The sequence below is a fragment of the Balaenoptera musculus genome, chromosome 1 (genome assembly GCF_009873245.2).
Source record: "Balaenoptera musculus isolate JJ_BM4_2016_0621 chromosome 1, mBalMus1.pri.v3, whole genome shotgun sequence".
NCBI lineage: Eukaryota > Metazoa > Chordata > Mammalia > Artiodactyla > Balaenopteridae > Balaenoptera > Balaenoptera musculus.
Window position 1 is genome coordinate 21574176 of NC_045785.1, and position 18972 is coordinate 21593147.

The window sequence follows — 18972 nt, forward strand, 5'->3', positions numbered from 1 at the left end:
GTAAATGGGGGGGGGGGCTAATCACAGAACCAGATTCAGGAATGCGTTAAATGAAAAGATGGATGTAAACACATCTGGCATTCAGCTGACACTTAATAAATGAGTTATTATTACTATTATTTCTCCCCAGCCTGACTGTGAACTCTTCTAGGACAGGGACAGGTCTTGCTCATTTCTGTGTTCCCAGGGTCCTGCCTAGCAAAGGGCCCTTCACAGAGTCAATGCTTAGTCATTGTCTGCCAAGCGTAGCAGTGATTGCCAGCCCCCAGACTCTTTCCCCTGGCCATTCCCTTAGTAAGTCAGGGGTCAACAACTTCCTGATGGGAGAGGTGGGAATCCTTATTCCCTGTTCGTCTTGTTTCCACCCGGAGGCACATCAGCTGCTGGAGTCTCTCAATGGGGGAGCCAGGGGGCGGGACAAATCTTCATTGCAGGGTACATGGCAGGCTGTTAAGCACCCCCCTCCCTGCCCACTGCATGCCAGTAGGAGCCCCCAGTCATTGTGACTAACAAAACTGCCTCCAAACCTCTCCAAAAGCCCCCTGGGGGCACAGTTGCCTCAAGTGAAATCCAATGAGCTAGACTCTCAGGCCTCTCCCCACCCACCCCTTGTCCCTTCTGGGGAGCTGCAGAGGGTCCACTGTGGTCTTCCCCCTGCCCCACTGAGGGAGGCCTGAGGGTCTGCTGTGGTGCCTGTGATGAACAGTAAATCTGCTGAAATCAAGTAAAGAATTAGCAAAACCACTGCATGCAGATTGAAAGCCACATCAGTAATGAAGGAGATATTTTGATCTGCAGTTACCTGTCTTCTATATCCATCTCTCAACTCGCCCTAAACTCACATGAGGATGAGCTTCAGGACTTTGGGGTGTCCTAGAACACACCTTGGGTGCCCTGTGCTTAGTAGGCATTAGGGTGCTCTCTTACCTCCCCTGCCTCCCAGCAGCCAAAGCAACCCCACTCACCTCCCACCGACCACCATCCCTCCCACAGGAAGGGATTTTCACGGCTCAAGGATTCATATTGTCACTTTTCTTATTTACAAAATCAGTAAACACACACATGATTCAGAGAGGTGATGAGCCCTCAGCAACACTCTCCTTCGCCCTGGGCTTGGACCTCATTCCTGGACTACAGAATCCACCCAGCAGGAAAGGGATCCGGCAAAGACTTTCCCTCTCTTTGTAACATACAGACATGAGAGAATTGAGTAGGAGGTGAATTCTGGGGGCCAGGACCAGGGTGGGATGACAGGGCAGGAAAGCAGGGACAGGAGATAAGTGAGGGAAAGGATATACAGTTTTATAAATAACTAGACAAGATCTGAGCATTTCTTTTGTGGGGGAGTGCAGACAGGAAGACTAGAGGCATGCAGAGGCAGAAGTGGGAAGGGGAGAAATAGAGCTTGGGGCCAGAGTTGGTGAGGGATTATCTCTGAGCCTTGATTTGCCCCATCTTTAAAATGAATGAGTTGCCTTAGATGATGCCAAAGCAACTTGCTTGCTCTGACATGCTAGGACTCTATAGGGTTCTAGGCCTGGGGGGCTTTGGGACCAGAGCCCTGGGGATTGGAAGGGCTGGTGAGCACCCCCAGAGAGGTGGTTGATGCCCAAACAGGCTATGTCTCATCCCCAGGCTGGTACTGGGGTTCTGTGGAGGTGAAGTAGTCCTCCAGGAAGGACTGCAGGTAGTCGAAGGTAGGCCTCTCCTCCGGGTCCAGACGCCAGGTCTGTTCCATGACCTCGTACAGGGATGCTGGGCAGCCCGGGGGGCACGGCATGTGGTAGCCATGCTCCACCTGTTCCAGCACTTCCCGTTTATTCATGCCTGGAGGGTGGGGCTCTGTCAGTCAGGGGGCCTAGCCCCTCCTGAAGAGGCAACCAGGAAGAAGCCCTTCCCATGACCACCCTTCCACCTCCCCACCTCCCAGCAAACCTGGGTAGGGGACTCGGCCCTTGGTGATGAGTTCAGTGAGCAGGATCCCAAAGGACCACACATCGGACTTGATGGTGAATCTGCCAAAGAGGGCAGCCTCTGGAGCTGTCCACTTGATGGGGAACTTGGTCCCTGGAGAGATTGGGGGAGAAGGGAAAGTTAGTGCAGAAATCCCTGGGAACAGCTGGATTAAGAGAATGGCATCTTTAGGACTGGGGCCCGTAAGCACAGAGGTCTGTGGACATAACAGAAAAGACCTGGTATCTAGCCAGCACTTGCTACTGTGTCTAGTATAGTACCGGGCACTTTACAAACATTGTAATAATTCTCATCATAATAATAGCTAACACTTGTATAGCCTTTACCACGTGCCAGGCACCATTTTAAGCGATTTACGTGCATTAATTCAATTAACTTTCATGAAAACCCCGTGAGTTTTATTACTATTTTTTTTACTATTACTATTATTATCCCCATTGTACAGAAGAGGAAAAGGTGGCACTGAGTAGTTAATAACTTGCCCAAATCACACAGCTTGTAAGTGTCTAGGATTCATACCCAGGCATTCTGGCTACAGCATTTTCGCTATTACACTCTATGGTCTTTCACTTGAGATTTATAGCAGTGCCTTGCACATAGTAGGTGCTTGATAAATATCTGTTGACTTACTGTTGTCTGAATATTTTCATTGAGGATTTTATTGTGAGAAAAGACAGCTCCCAGAGAGGTTAGGTGACTTGCCCAAGGCCACACGGTTGGTAAGTGGAGTTTGAACCCAGAGTTGCCTCTTACACTACATCAGAGTGGGAATGTCCCGGATGGTCTGCGGGGAGGTGGGGCCCCATGGCAGCCCCTTGGTGCACTGGGGAGCTCTTGGAAGGTGGGGTGAGGCAGGGCACCTTGCTGGGGGTTGTACTCATCATCCTTGATGAGACGGGCCAGCCCAAAGTCAGCAATCTTGCACAGCAGCCGCTCCCCGACAAGGATGTTGGCTGCCCTCAGGTCTCGGTGGATGTAGTTCATGCGCTCCATGTAGGCCATGCCCTCAGCTACCTGGGGGCGAAGGTATAGAGAGATGGGAACACCATGGTTTGCGTGAGGGATCATTTGAAAAACCTACTTTCCAGACTGGGGCTCAAAGAGAGGGGCAGTGCCCTGCCTCAGGTCGCACAGGTTATCCAGGGGCTGGGGCTGCACTTCCAGGGGTAGGCTAGGCGTTTGAGGACACAGGGATTTGTGGAAGATAATAGGAGGGGCTCTGAGAGATAAAGGCTGTTGTCCCAGTTTACCTGGGCTGCCATGTCCACCAATTGGGGCAGCTTCAAACCCTGGCCCTCCCGGTCCTTGAGGAACTCCAGCAAGCTACCTGGGGAGGAGAACTCAAAAAATCAGCATCAACACACTACTTCCAGCTCCAGGCTTTGCCTTCTCTCGCTTGGCCTCGCCCCTCTCCATGACTCCTCTCATATAGTTTGACCCCACCCCCTTGCTCTCAGGCCTCTCACCCTAGATCCGCCCCCACTCAGGATTCTGCCAGGTGCCTCAACCCCTCACAGATCTCGCCCAGGCCCTACTCTCACAGACACCCTGATTCTGCCCACGTCTCGTTTCTTCTCTTCCTCCATCCTCCCTAGACAAGCCCCACTAAGACTTTGCCCCAGATCCTTTCTCATCACAGATCCCGCCTTCACTCGCCCAAGCTCCACCCACCAGCTGACCACCCACGAGGCTCCGCCCCGAGGCAAAGGCTCCGCCCCCAGGCCGGGCCCGCCCCGTCTAACTTGGCCCCGCCCCCACTCCCAGCACTCCTGTGTTTTCACTCATTCCGGCCCCTCACTCGGACTCTGTCCATTGTTCCTCGTCCCATCCCAAGTCGCCACCCAAGTTCCTCCCCCAGAGACACGCACCTTAACTTCGCCCCAAATCCCGCCCTCTCAGACTCCGCCTCATGACCCCGCCCCTCACCGTGGCACAGGAATTCTGTCACGATGTAGATGGGCTCCTCCGACACCACTGCGTACAGCTGCACCAGCTTGTCATGGCGCAGCAGCTTCATGATCTGCGCCTCCGCCAGGAAGGCCTTCGGGGACATGGTGCCCGGCTTCAGCGTCTTCACCGCCACCTTCGTGCTGCCGTTCCACATGCCTGTCGGGCAGAAAGGCTTGTCAGGACCGGCTCGCCGCCGTCCCAAGCCCTCGCCCCTGCCTCGGGCTCCGGCCCCCGCTCCCAGGACCTCCGTACCCAGCCACACATCCCCGAAGCAGCCGGTACCCAGCCGCCGCTCGAGCGCGATGGAGCTGCGGCTGATCTCCCAGGCGTCCTTGGCCAGGCCCAGCGTCTGCGGCTTCACGATGGTGCAGGCCGCCGTGAGCAGGTGGCACAGCCCATCGTTCACCTCTGGGCAGTGGGGGATTGGGAGGTTGGAGGTCAAAGGCAGGCCAGAATGGCCCACACATTCCTCATCCCACCCCAGCCCCCAAGATCAGTTATAAGGAACTAGGACACAGCTGAGGTCACAGGCCAGGGCAGAAGGCAACCTGATCCACTGAGTAGGTGAACATGTTGGTGCCCAGGGAAGGAGGTGGCACCAGAGGGAGAGATGATCCCTGAAAGGATTGGGGGCCTTCGCATAAGAGGTGGCGTCCATCTGGGCCTTCCCATAAGGGGTGGCCTCCAGCTGGGCCTGACAGGTAGAAATGGATTTGGGAATTCCAGACAATGGTGTGGACATGAAGCCCTCACCCTTCCACAGACCTATCCTTGGCCTAACCAACCAAAGCGGAAACCAGGCATGGATGCAAACCTTCCCCTCAACCCCACAGCCCATCCTCCAAGTCAGGTCCATTCAGTCTCCTACCCAGCTCAGACATTAGAGGGCATCCTTTGGCCATGGACAGCTTCATGCCTCAGTTTCCTCTGGAAACCTACAGAGCAGGATCTTGGGCTGGGAGCCCAGACATTTGGGTTCTAGTTCTGGTCCAGCCACTACTGCTTTGGGAGCCCCTTCCCTTCTCTGGGCCTCAGTCTCAGCCGATTGGTTCAGGAATCTGAAGCACACGCCAGCCTTGAGGGCTGCCCTCACCAAGGTAGTGCTGCACCAGCTCCTGTACCGAGTCGAACTGAGCCCTCGTGGTGATGTAGTAGCCGCCTGTGTCCAGCTTGCGGATCTTGTAATGCTTCACGTGATCGCCTCTGGCCTGGTCCCAATCCCGGATGGATAGGGAGAAGGCGCCTGTGGGTAAGGGTCACCTTTGGGCCTGCTTTCCTCCTCATACCCAGTCTGGGAGCCCAGAGAGGCCCAAAAGGCTGGGGACTCTGAGGTTGGATGGCCACATCCCTTGAACCCAGTTCCAGTTTTAGCTCTGCCCCTCCAACCCTGTCCCAGTCGTGGCCCTGTCCCAAGTCCCACCCCACTGCTCCTAGCCTCCCCCTAATGGCTAGGCTTCCCTGTTGGATGGGCAGTGGCACAGCCCCACCTTTGGTGGTCTCGCTCTCTCGAATGAGAAAGGCCCCCCGGGGGTTCCCCAGGGAGAGCAGCTGCCTCTCCGCGTCCTTCCTCCCGATCTTTCCAAAGTACCACCTGTTGGGAAGGGCAGGCAAGAGTCAGATACACCCAGTTCAACCCCCAACTCAGCCTCCTGGGGAAAGTCACCTCACTAGCCAAGATTCAGCCTGATTAGGAGGATCACAGAGAAGGCGAATGTAGAATGCCTGGTACACAGAAGGTGCCCAATAAAGGTTAGACTTCTTTTCACTCTCTGGGTTTCTCTTGAATTTAAATTGCTAGAACCCCAGTCATCAGTGACCTCATCAGGGTCCATCTCACTACCACTCCTTCCATAGGCTCATTTACAGATGAGGAACTTGAGGCACAGAGAGGGGAACTGACCTGCCCACAGGGCTGGCTGATGAGCTCTACCTGAAATCCTTCGCCACCGACCCTACATCTTTTCCCACCATCGCAGGCAATCGCTCAGATTCCTCTCCCTGCACACATCTCAAACCGTTTCCTCATTTGGTGTCCAGAACGACACCCTTCCCTGCTTCTCTTCCCCTCCTTTTTTTTCCCCCTTGGCCGCACCTCGTGGCTTGTGGGATCTTAATTCCCTGACCAGGGATTGAACTCGGGCCACGACAGCGAAAGCGCCGAGTCCTAACCACTGGACTGACAGGGAACTCCCTCTTCCCCTCTTTTTGACTGCTCCTGCCCAGCTCTGACTGCTGCTTTTCCTCTACTCTCTTAAATTTGGATGTTGTTCTAAGTCTCTACTTCAAGCTCAGACCTCAAGCATTCCTGCTGTCTCTTGGATATTCTTCCTGGGACTGAACTGTAGCCTGAAACCAACTGTGAGAGTACACTGGGAGAGTCGAGGTGACCGTAGGTGTCGTAGAAGACTCAGATGTCATTTGATCACTAAATTGGCCTGTGACCGTCTTGGGCCGAATTAAAAGAAGCATAGATTTCAAATCAAGGGAGGTGGCAGTCTCAGTGAACTCTGGGACTGTCAATCCATACCTGGGTACTACGCACAGTTTGGGGAACAGGGGAAGGCATTGGCGAATAGCGTGTCCAGGAGGGCAGGCAGGGTGGGAAAGGAGAAACTGTTGAAGAACTATGCAGACAGAACACATTCCCAAGTTTTTTCAATGCTCTGCCCCCACTCACACCCATGACATTAGCTACTTCCTTAATAATTGACATAATCATAACAGCACTTATTTTGTGTCAGGCTCTGCTGTCATACATATATGTATTCATTTAATTCTTATAACAACACTGTGAAGTAAGTACTATTATTAGCCCCCGTTAGACAGACGAGAAAATTGAAATGCCTAGTGGCTAAGCAACTTACCCACAGCCACTAGACTCTTAAGCTGTGCTGCCAGAATAGGAACCCAAGCTGTCTGCTCTAAGGCATGCGTTCTTGACCGTGACACTGTTCTTACCCATGACACTGCACGGAGTGCCTCTCTGAACTTCACAACACTACCGCCGAGATGTGGACCCCCAAACCTCTCACCTTCTGCCTCATCACCTCTCCTCTCCTCCATGCCTCCTACCACCCTCTCCAGATGAAGGCCTCATCCCATTTGAGCTCAGGACCCCGTTCACTCCCATCTGCTCAAGGACACCTCTTCCCCACCGACCAGCCCCCATCTGCAGCCTCTCCATCCCACCACCAGCCTCTACATATGCCTACATTTCTTCCTTCCCCAAAGGAAACCGTTCTAAGCTCTATCTTGCCATCAACATTCTGCTATATCTCTCACCTTCCTTCACTTGAAAAAGCACTTCACACTTGGGTCTCTACTTCCTCACCTCCCACTCCCTCCCAGGCTCTGCTGTCTGGCCTCCACCCCCACTTCATGTGGAGAGATCTCTCACCAAGGTCATCCCCATTGCCAAATCCAGTGGCAGCCTCTGACACTCCCTCTCTTGTTTCCTGAAACCTCCCCTCCGCCCTCTTGGCTGTTCTGACTTAGCCTGGCCTGGTTTTCCAACAGCTCTTTCCAAAGTTGGGTCCTAGGGCCAATCTCTTTCTCACTCTTCTCCCTCTTCCTTCACTCCCCTGTGCAGCTCTAATTATCATCTCCACGCTGAAGAGTCCTGCCACCCCAGCCCAGGTGTGCCCTCTGCAGGAGCCACAGCAAACAAACTAAGGAGCCTTAGTTCCAATGAGAATAAGATGCCCCTTCCTCTGGGCTAATTCAGGGGCATGGCTTGGCATGGGCTGGGCACCTCACGTACAAAGCACAACCTAATCTAATTGCTGGCCGTCTCTTCCATGTGGGTGTTCCTCTCCATGAATTCAAGCTAACAAGCCCGCTCATGTATCTGTACCTGCTCCTGTGTTCCCCACTTAAGCAAATGGCACCCACTCAGTTCCTCAAGAAGGTTTTGGGTCACCCTGGATTCCTCCCACTCCCCATAGCCCAATGGCAAATCAGTCACCAAGTCCTGGTGACTCCCATTCTGCAGTCTCTCCAATCTTTACTTTTCCCATATATGTATGTATACGTGAGGCTAGATAAAGAGTTTTTATGAGCCTCAGTTTCCTCATCTGTAAAATGGGACAATAATAATATCCATAATGTTACTGTGAGAATTAAATGAATCTAGATAGGTAAAGTATCTGTCATAGTATCTCAATTACATCAAGATACTCCATAAATGATACTTCCCTGATTCCTTAATAGAATTAATTCTAAGTAATGCCCCCTTCCATCTGTTTAGCACTTTACAATTTTTTTTTAAAGCTCATACACTGTTGTTATCTCCAAGAGGCCATATATATATATATATATATATATATATATATATATATAATGCTTAGCAAATGTAGCCAGACTATCTGGGTTCAAATACCAGCTCCACCTACTTACTAGCCATGTGAACTGGGCAGGATATTTAATTTCTCTGTTCCTCAGTTTCCTCATTTGTAAAATAGGATTCTATTAGTTTCTAACTTTGTTAATGCACAGGAAGCACTTTGAATAGTGTCCAGAACATAGTACGTGCTAGATAATATTTACCTACTCTTAGTGTCATCATTATTATCTTTTTATCCTCACAAAGATCTTACAGAATTACAGGTAAGGACACAGGCTCAGAGTGGAGCTGTGACTTGCCCAAGAGGTGGCCTTGAGTCTGGACTCCAGGGTCCTGTCTGTAAGGCTGGACTCCCCCCAACCCCTACTTACTCTTCAGCCTGGATGGAGTCCACAGGGGCCACGTAGTTGCTGGGAATGTAGCCAGTCTGTCCAGAGCTGAGGGATCGAGCCTCCCACCAGTCACCCTCGCTGAAGGCACAGAACAGGCGGCGGCGTTGGCAACCCAGCCCCTGGGGCACCATGGGGCCAGGCAGGGTCACACCGAGGGTCAGGTGGACACTGGCCCTGCCAACCCCTCACCTTGGGTACACACCCTCCCCAAGGCTTTCGTCTGTTCTGCCCCCAGCCACTGCAGCTGCCCCGGGAGCTTTTCCCCGCTGAAGGAATATGTTTGGGGACATCTGGGCCTCCTGGCTTTCTTTTCTGGCACTTCAGCTGGGCTGGGGTTTGGGCGGGCAGTGGACAGCTAACTAGGTCACTTCTCCATTAAAAACCCCTCCAATGGCTATATTTCCTTCTTGATAAAATCCAGACTCCTCAAGATGGCTTAAAAAGCCCTGCAGAATCTGCTCCCACCCACCTCTTCAGGATCTGCTCTCTCTGTTCTGCACTTCATACTTTATGGCCCACCTATACTGAACCACTTGGTGGTTTCCAGAAGTCATCATTTAGTTTCATTCTCTCTAGTTTCATTCTCTCTCGCTCTCTCTTCCTTTTTTCTCACCCCTTCTTTCAATGTCTATTCATTTTTCTAGTCTCAGCTTAGAAATCACTTCCAGAAAGCCTGCCCTGATCACTACTACCCTGGAGACCATGGTTGGTATTCTTTCTGTGCCCATAGTTCCTCAGGCTTCCCCTACATAGTAGCAATCACCCCGGCTTGTGATTGTCAAGTATCCCTCCCCAACTAGGCTAGAGCTTTCTGAGGACAAGGACCAGGTAGGATTCCTCTCTGGGTCCTGCTCCCCGTCCAGGCCATGTCCTGAGCTGGGTGGCCTGGTCACTTACATGTTGTTCAGGATGTGGAACTTCTCGCCCTTGGCGAAGGTGAGGTCATCCTCTGTTCGGGCTTCATAGTCATAAAGGGCGATGAACAGGGTCACCCCAGTCCCTGCAGAGTCAGGGCTACTCATCAGGGGGCACCACAGGGGCTGCACCCCCAGAGTCCTGTTCCACAGCCAGGCACTATGCCTCCCCACTGCTGCAGTGCACTGGATCGCAAAGGTCTTTGGAATCCAGTGGGTTTCTGCTTTGGACATGGATTCAGGACACACACCTTCAAGCCCATCCCTCCCCCCTTGGGGACTCCTTGGGGAGTCGCTTCTGCTCTCCCCCACCAAGCAGACTTCCCACCGGCATCTGTCATCAGAATCCTTCACTCAGACTGGGAACAGAACTACGTCTCCCCCTCAGACTAGGGATTCTGAGGGTAGAGCTGTACATACTCCCTCAGACTGTGCGCTAAAAGCAGGGCCGTGTCTCCCAAATCATAATGGAGGCTCCTAAGGGCAAGTCCAAGTCTCTCCTTCCCCTAGGTCCGGCCAGGGTCCAGTCAGTGCCTGACTCCAGCCCATTGGACTCACCTGAGATGCCCCTGATGGTGCCCCCGTTGAGGAAGGCGGGGCTGGCGGGCTGAGGGGAGAAGTTGTTGTAGTTGGGGATATGGGCGAAGGAGGATGCAGGCCGGCCCTGAGTAGGGGCAGGGCCATAGCGGTCTGCAGCCCCGTAGCCCCTGAAGTCCTCTTCCAGGCCAACATCCTCCTTGGGCCCCGGCTCCAACTTCTTGCAGAACACACAGCCCATTCCACGTGCCCTGCTACGGAACGGGGGCATGCTTCACGTGGGGCCCCTGCCAGATATGCCACCCTAGGCACACATGCACGCATGCTTGCACACACACACTCACGCAGGCATGCAGCTTCCTCTCTCAGGCCTGGAGTAGGGGGTGTCCTCCCTAGTGAGGGATAAAGGTGGGGCAGGGCCACCATTGCGTCCACCCCACCCCCAGCTGCCTTAGTGTGTGTGGAGAGAGAATGTGTCTCCTCCACGGGGCTGGTTTTCTGCTTCACGATGTTGCTGTGTTCATTTACATATTTTTGCCTCCTAGTGCTTCAGTGTGTTGGGTTTCTGTGACTCCGTCAGAGTGCTTGTGTGTGTATCTCTGAGTATTTGTGAGTTTGCTGGTGGGTGTGTGTCTGTGTGTGTGTATGTGCAGCCTTTTGTGAATGTCTGCGTCTGTGTGTGTATGTGAGTATGTGTATGAGTGTGTGTATGTTTATTGCATGTGATGACTGTGTGTTCATGTCTGTATGAGTATTACGTATGCGTGTGTTTCTGTGTGAGTGTGCATGTGCGTGCCTGTGTGTGTGTGACTGTGCATGCAGGTGGGTGTGTGTGAGTGGGTGCCTCTGTATCTGTGTGTCACGACTGTGTGCATAGCCCTGAGTGGGAGTATTTGTGCCTGTCTGCGTGTGTGTATCTGTGTGTGTAGGTCTGTGTAAGTAGGTGTGCGTGTCTCTGTGGGTATGTGTGTGTCTCTGTGTGTGTGTGCATGTCTATGTATCAATGCATGTTTGTGTATGTAAGTGTGTGTGAGGGCTGTGTGCCTGCACCTGGAGCTTCCCTGCAGAGGGGGATCAAGGCCATTTCCTGTCGTGGGTCCAGCCTCTGGCCTTTCAAGCTGCCTCATTCCGGCTCCCCCATCTGTTACCTAGCAACAGGGTCCTTGTAGGAGGAGGGGGCTGTGAGGAATTGTGGGGCCCAGAAAGGCCACCCCTACCCGATTTCCTGACCCTGAGAGCCCTCAGTCCCCATTCCTCCCACTCACCCCTCAGGCCCCTACTCCTGGGTCAGTGGGGCTGCGGCATGGTCCTTGGGAGGGGCCAGAGACCTGAAGGCGAGACAGAGGACACGGAAGGTGAAGTCTCTGCCAGTGTTCCTGCAGCCAGATGCCAGCGCCTGTCCTCTCCAGGAAGCCAGGGGGCCTGGGCTCGGCCCTAGCATGTCTTCTGCCTTCATTTTCCTTCCCACAGCCCCAGCTCACTTAGACATCCACCCCCAGACAGGACACACCACCACACCAGCCCTCTCGCACTCACATCCACCTGACACACCAACACATAGAGTAGCACCCACGGCAGCACACGGTCACACACCAGTACTCACACCGCACACTTGCATGAGCGTGCTCATCAGCACTGCCACACACCAACACAACTAACTCTCACACAAGCCCAGGCTCTGATGCATGGTAGCACACACAGGCACACACACGCCACAGGCTGCCTCTCAGGCTAACAGACTCGTACACTCACACACTCGTATCTTTGGGTTAGACCCATGTCTGTAATAGGATTTCTGTCAAGCCCTGCTCAGCTCACTGCAGGCCTTTGGTCACTGTCTCCTACAAACAAGCCCAGCCTCCGGGTGCTGCCTCTGTTCCCACCCTGGGCTGGGTAAACCCCGGCAACCCCAGGACTATATCTGATAGCTGAGTGCAGGTGGACACCTACCTCCAGAGCTTGTTCTTATCCCCACATCAGGGAAAGGCCCAGGTCAGAAGCCAGAGCCACCAGGGTCCCTTGGGGAGTCCCTAAGTGAGCCAAGCCTTTCTTAGTAGCTGTGTCCTCTGAGTGACACAGCAGGCAGGTCATTGAGCAAGGGCTCTCCACGCCCCTCCAGAAACTCTGCCATTGCAACACTCAGAGAGGAACTGCTGGGGAGAGGGCTCGGTTTTCTCAGATATGAGAGGAATGGAGAGTCCTAAGGTGGGACCAACCCAGTGAACCCTGATTTCTCCCAGAGGGGCCCAAGGATCCTTGGGACAGGTGCCTGGTCTTGCCTTTCTCAACTCCCAAGTCCAGTTCCCTTTATGGATAGCCTCCCGCCTCTTCTCTATGGGTCCTGCCCCTCCTACCCAGCACTACTCACCTCTTCCAGGAAGCCTTCCTGGATCCACTGGATCCAGCTGCTTAGCTGATGGCTCTGTCACATCAGTGCCCTGACCCCCACTCTAGACCCACCAGCCTGTCTCATGCTCCACTGTAACTGTTCTCCCGTGTGTGTGTGTGGGGGGGTGACACCCATGTGGTGAACTGTGAGGCAGGCTGTGGTTTGAGCCCCAAAATAGGCCCTGTTCACCAAGCCATTGCCGAGATCTTCACCTCAGGACCCCTCCCCTGGGGTGAAGCCACTGTCCGAAGGGCTACAGGGCTGGTTAGACTCAGGGAGAGAATAGACGTGGAGGTGGGGGGCATCTAGAGCCAAGGGAGGGGATTTCAGGCACTGAGGAAACAGATGGGGGTAAGATGAAAACAAAGGTTATAGGGTGAGAATGGAGGTCTTCTCACAGGAAGACACACTGCACATCTCAAACAACACAGAGCCCTACACGCAGGTCCACACGGCCCTCCCGACACCTTCTCAGACGCACACACGTCACCTCAGCTACACGTAGCGCCTCACACAGAGACTATGAGCTCCTCTGTACAGATTCACAGATGCAGACATCTGTGAATATACACACACCTTCAGCCCTCACCCATCTACACACACACACACACACACACACACACACACACACACACAGAGCCTCTCCCGAAGAATAGCATATGGAGGATTTATAGCACTTCCTCTGTGCCAGCCACTGCATTAAATGCTTTATATATATTACCTCATTTTATTCTCACGACAACTCTACGAGGTAAGTATTATAATTATTGATAAGGCAACTGAGGCACAGAGAGGTTTAGAAACTTGCCCAAGGTCACACAGATGATGTATCCTGGCGTTTGGTTCCAGGATCTGAACCACTTTTCTCCATTGCCTGGTCACAGACACAGATGATTATAGCCATTCCTGCAAGCATGCACAGGTGCATGGAGCCCCCAGAGGGAAACCCAGAGATATATGTAGCTCCCCCATCCCTGAGTCAGAGACCCACACAGAGCTCCCCTCTGTAAGAGATACAAACTTATGCAACCTCTTGGGTCCCCACTTAGATACAATGCGGCCACTTCCAACAATTCACAGGTACCTGTTACCACAATGTTTTCAAATCAGCCTAAGGGGAGCCCAGAATTCTGCATGCCTGGAGTGGAACGTGGGTTCAGAAACTGTCAGCTTCCGAGAAGGAGGCGGAAGGCTCTGTGGGCTTAGGGAGAGCCCTGGCAAGGCAGCGGGGGCAGGGGTGAGGGTATCCTGGTATACTGACTCTTAAAAGAAAAGGGGGAAAAAGGGCCCTGATTTGTAGCAGTTGCTGATTTTCATGGTGTAAATATTCCCATCATGGATGATTTCAAGTTACCGAAGTGACTTCCTGAACGCTGGGCTGGAAAGAGATTCGCAGAATCAGCTCCCAAGAGCCAGTACCAGCTAGCTAGCTCCAGCATATCACTGCCAGAAAGAAACAAAGAGAAGAGACAAACAGACAGAAATGAGAGGTAGAGAGACAGAGAGGGACAGAGACGGAGAAAGAGAGAGGCAGAGACAGAGAACTAAAGAGCTAAAGATAGGAAAAAGAGAAAGGGAGCAGGTAGGGTCCTCTCTGCTTGGCATCTGCATGAAAATAGCCCCCCAGGACTCTTTGTCCTCGCCTAGCTCTGATCTCAACTACCAGCCACCAATTCCTAGGAGGGTAATTTGACTTCCTAGAAGTCTGGTGGGGGGGCAATAACTATTAGTTTTAAAATGCTAATTTTTTAAACACCTACTCAGTGCCTGACACTGTGCCAAGCAATTCCCATGATTGATCTCATTTAGTGACCCTATAAGGTAGGTTTTATTATTACCCCTATTTTACAGATAAGGAAGCTGAGTCACAAAGGTGTTAAATAACTTCCCTAAGATTAGTTACATAGCAAGTAAGGGGAAGCTAAAATGCAACCCCAATCAATTTGGCTCCAAAGTCCATCATAAGCAATGTTGTATTTTGAAGTCCTTGTGAAAGCAATAATGTATGTACCTTAATGAGCACCTACAGTGTGCCAGGCCCTGTGCTACATGACCTGAATTCTCACTACAGCCCAGCGAGGGGAATTGACCTGCCCAGGGTCTCTCAGGCAATCACTGATTTTCATAGCTCTTAGAATCTGAATCCAGGTCTCTCTTTTCTCAGCGCTGATCTAGGCTGCCTGCTAACACCAGAAAGGCACTAGCTCAGAGAACGGCTACAAGTGTTCTGGTCGCTGCAGGGAGTTGAGTCTGTTAATAAGCATGCCTCCTGAACATCTGGTTGACAGGAGTTGGCTTCCAAAGTCTGATCTGGATCAAAATCAGGTTGTGGATGTCAGAGCTGAGGTCCAGTCCTGGACCATGTTGTTCCCACCTTCAGCATCTCCCTCTGTGTGGTCCTACCCAGCTCTGGGGCCTTGGGTGAATAACATGAGCCCTCTGAGCCTCAGTTTTTGCATCTGTACCTTGTGTGCAGTTGTTGGGAAGGCTCTTGCCCAGTGTGGCTGAGTGAGGCTGAGAACCGTATGCTAGAATGGCCCCCAGGGACCATTTATCAGTCTACCTCCCTCTTGTGTGTAGGGGGGAAGTGACTTGCTGGAGGTCAAACAGTCAGACAGGGGATTCAAAGCCAGGATTATTAATTTGGGTCCAGAGTTCTGTTCCCGGCTATGCTCTCCAAAGCCTGAGCAGGAGGTCATGCTGTCCCTGACTGGTGAATGTCATATTTCCTACCCAGCTCCGGGCCAACTGATCACACCACCCCTGCCATATGGCAGCTGGCCACCCAGCAGGGAACCTGCCTCCCTCCCACCCCTACTCCTGGACATAGGAGCCCCAGGCTCACCCATCTTTCTTGAGGTCCATACTTGCCAACGCCACATCAGGGCTTTGATGTAGACACAGGACGTCCTGTGGGATCTGAAGACAGATTTCACCTCAAATTCTACCCTGCCTGACAACTAGCTTGAGACACTGGGCAAGTCAGTTCACTTCTCTCTGAGCTGCAGTTTCTTCGCCTAGAAAATAGGAATCTAAATCTCTACCTCATGGGGTTGCTTCTGCACATCAACTGCGGTCAAGCCCCTGAAAGCACAGGGCGCTCAGTAGCTGCTCAGTGAACTTTCACTTCGGTTCCCTTCCCTTGAAGAAGCCCCCTCCAAGGCTGAGGGAGGAGGAGTGGCAAGGCTGAGAAGAAAGAGAAGTGCTCTGGGTGAGGCGGGAGGGCTGAGCTGACCCAGCTGCCTGGGGGATTTCACCAAAAGGGAACTGGGACTGAACAGCAGCAGGAAACCACCATCCAGCAAGAGTTCCGGCTCCTCCTCAGGGCTCTGGGCTGGCCAGAGGCAGGCCCAAGTCTCAGTCCCGCCGCACCGCATCCCTCACCAAGGCCTGACACCCCTGATGACGGCTTCCACTACTCACTGGGACCCTCCACCCCTCACTGGCTCTAGTGCCCTTACTGAGCCCCCATCTCCCTCACTGAGGCCCTCACCTCTCATAGAACCTCCAACCATCTCGTACCATTCCTGCTTGAGGCCTTACCACCCCCAGCCCTGAACACCCAGGGGCCAAGAAGACATACCAGAGTCTGACTCTGCCACCCTGGTAGGGCCAGGTGCGTAGAGGTGGGAGAGGGGCCACACTCACTTTACCCTCCACATGGCCCTGAGGGCATCAGCTGAATTTTCTCCATTTCTTGTGGGTAAAAGTGGTTTCTCATCTGTTGCTGAAAATCTACCCATTAGCCTCTAAAATAGGGGTCTTGAGGGAATTGAGATTCTTGGGGGATGAGAGCCATGGGTGGTCCAGGGGGAGCTGAGGGAACAGGAGCCTAGATTCCACTGTGTGGCCAGACTTCCCCGGGGTCCCATGGTAGCCCAGCCTGGTCTGCTCTGTGCAGGAAGGGCCCTGGCTCCTCCTTCCCCAGTTCTGGGGTCTCCCTACCCATCCTCCCAAAAGTCTGGCCACTTCCTTTGCCACGTCAGCCCCAGGTGGCTGCAGAGAACACCCAAACACCCACACATATGCTCACATGTTCATGCTCATTCACTCAAAGCCCAAAGCATACTCACACACACTCTCCACCCTCACTCACCGCTTCATACCCACTGGGGAGCAGGAGCCAGCCATGAAGCCCAGGAGCCCCATACCTTCTTCCATCACTCCCCTCCTCACCCGCTCCCCTCTCCGGAGGGCTACGTGGGATTTGGTAGGGTTGAGGGGGGAACGCAGGCCTCATCTCTGGCTACTTCCTTCACCACATCAGGGACGGGATGCCCTGGACTCTGGGTCCCTACTGCTGGCCTGTCAGTCCTTCACTCCCAAACCTCCATCTTCCCATCTTAGAAGTGGGAACAGAGCCCTGCTCTCCCACCACCACGCACAGATGGAAGGATGCCAAAGGACTCAGGGATCACTGGTTTCAATAAAATGAAGTTTCAATAAAACTCATATTCTTGAACTTTGTATTATTTGGAATTGAGAACGGCAAAACTTGCTGGCAAACCAGTGCTTATACCATGAACATAAACACAAAAAACAGCAAAAAAAAGGGGGGTGGGTGGGGGACAGATCTCAAACCTGCTGCCTTTCCCAGTATGGGGCCTCAACAGACCCACAGACATTTATTTCACTAGAAGTCAGCTGTGTGCTGGTTCCTGGAGGCCCTGTCAGGCTTTTTGGTCCCGCTCCATGCTTTTGAGAAAGTGAAGGAGTGATAAGTCTTAACCCCTCCAGCACACTGGGCAAAAACTGATTTTTGCACCTGGTTCTCATGACTGGGGATAAGGTGGGGGATGGGAGCTGGGTAGGGGCAGAGATAATGTCCTACATAATTCAAATGAGGAAAATGAGGCCCAGAGAAGCCCCATAACTTGCCTAAAGTCACACAGCAATCAAGGTCCCAGTCTGGCTAAGTCCCTGAGACTGCAGATTCCCCACCTCAGGATCCCCGAACACTGAGCATCATTGCCTTACTCCTCTATCCCGCAGGCCGCCCCCGACTGACGACCCAAAATGGGCGGGGGGGAGGGAACCAAAGGGGGCACCGCGGGCGTTGAGCCCTGCTGCAGCCAAGCGCTGGGCTCGGTCTCTCCGCCCTCTTGTTGCCATGGAGACAGCCCCTCCCTGCAATCGCGGTCAAAGGCAGGATTTCCGTCGGGGCGGCCAGCAATTCCCGGATCCCGAGAGGAACGTGGACCGAGACCGCCACCGCGGGCGGGGAGGGGGCACCCAGAGAGGCCCATCCCTGCCGAGGGCGGGGACTTCCCCAGGAAACGGGAACCCACGCCTCCAGCAAGTTGAAGGAGTCCCCTAGCCAACCGGGACCCGCCCACCTGTGCTGGGCGGGAGAGTCTAGGGGGCTGCAGCGTGGCAGCCTCCCCTCCCTTCCCAGCTACAGACTTCGCCCCCAACTTCTGCCGATTCCGGATAGGGGGACTTTCTGGACCCCCGGAATTGCGCCCCACGTTCTGCGTCCTCCATAAATGGTTCTCCTTGACCCCTTTCTGGCAAACTCCCTCACCTGATTCTCCCAGGCCCCCCACCTAGTAGTTCCTCTCTTCCAGACCTCTCAGCTTCTCCCCAAATTCTCGCTTTCAAGGTTCCCAGGCCCTTGTGTGCGTCCCCTCAGTTTCCCTTCCCCGACTCAGCCCCCTTCCCAAATTCTATCTCTAGAGGTTCCCTCCGTTTTCCCCACCAGACCATTTTTGGGGGTCCTTTTAGTTTACTTTCCCCATATTCCCTCATCCCCTTCCCCAAATTTTACCAGTTTCACGCCCCAGGTCTCCTCAGTTTTCCTTTTTAGGCTCTTTTCAGAGTGGGGTCTCTTTGGCCTTCAACTCCCTCAACAATCCTCCCCAAGTTCACGTCCCCCCACTCTCCCGCAACCCGGACCCTGGGGCCTAGGGCGGGCTGGGGGCGGGGCACCGCCTGCCCATCCAGCCCCACCTGACTGCACCTACCTGGTCCCAGGGGACACCGCTTCTGACCGACCCCGGGGCTAGCCAGCCGGGGCTCCCAGCAGCCACAAGTAGCGACGGGGGGGTGGGGGCGAGAAAACTGGGGTGCTGCCCGCTTCTGACCGCCGCCCCCTCTGGGCAGGGAGGAGGAAGCAGCCTCGGACTTCTCTTATTGCAGCCGCAGCGGCGCGATGGCGGTGGCGACGGGGAGAACTTGCAGTCACGCCCCAGCCCCAAGCCAGCTGCCCGCAGCGGGGAGGGGCCCTCAAATCCCAGGCCCTCCCGCCCCCATTTCCCACCTCCCCCCCGGGTTACCGCGGCTCGGCTTTCCCAGGCCTCCCCCTGCACCCTGGCTCCTGTCCCCAGACCTGAACCCCCAGCACAACCTTCCCAAGCCCCCTCCAAAGGGGCAGGTTCCTCACACCCAGAAGCACCTGCTCTTTTAGAATCATGGCATTTGAGGTTAAGAGGGGCTTTTCTCTGTCACTGCCCCACCCCACTTCTGCAGCTGAGA

General features: G+C 53.8%; 1 protein-coding gene across 6 annotated transcripts; it reads right to left on the reverse strand.

The window, feature by feature from the left end:
* Nucleotides 1–1017: 1017 nt before the first annotated feature.
* Nucleotides 1018–18538, reverse strand: FGR (FGR proto-oncogene, Src family tyrosine kinase). 6 transcript variants are annotated; one of them, XM_036835216.1, is made up of 13 exons: nucleotides 18462–18534; nucleotides 11375–11437; nucleotides 10131–10360; nucleotides 9556–9658; nucleotides 8638–8736; nucleotides 5412–5515; nucleotides 5018–5167; nucleotides 4177–4332; nucleotides 3901–4080; nucleotides 3225–3301; nucleotides 2835–2988; nucleotides 1936–2067; nucleotides 1018–1827 (listed from the first exon to the last, which is right to left on the reverse strand). In XM_036835216.1, the coding sequence occupies exons 3-13, from the start codon at nucleotides 10348–10350 to the stop codon at nucleotides 1619–1621; spliced, it is 1584 nt and encodes a 527-aa protein (XP_036691111.1). In that variant the 5' UTR covers nucleotides 10351–10360; nucleotides 11375–11437; nucleotides 18462–18534; the 3' UTR covers nucleotides 1018–1618. The 6 variants fall into 6 exon arrangements, with proteins under 6 accessions (XP_036691111.1, XP_036691108.1, XP_036691110.1 ...); XM_036835213.1 differs by having other exon boundaries at nucleotides 10131–10363; XM_036835215.1 differs by lacking the exon at nucleotides 11375–11437 and having other exon boundaries at nucleotides 10131–10363; nucleotides 18462–18538.
* Nucleotides 18539–18972: the final 434 nt, after the last annotated feature.

Excerpts from the sequence above, each read along its gene's own strand:
- FGR (XM_036835212.1), bottom strand. The coding sequence starts at position 15,363 with ATGGACCTCAAGAAAGATGG. Across the intron at positions 3,302-3,900 it reads GACAGAATTCCTGTGCCACG|GTAGCTTGCTGGAGTTCCTC; the intron begins GTGAGGGGCGGG and ends TCTCCTCCCCAG. Across the intron at positions 2,989-3,224 it reads TGGTGGACATGGCAGCCCAG|GTAGCTGAGGGCATGGCCTA; the intron begins GTAAACTGGGAC and ends CTTCGCCCCCAG.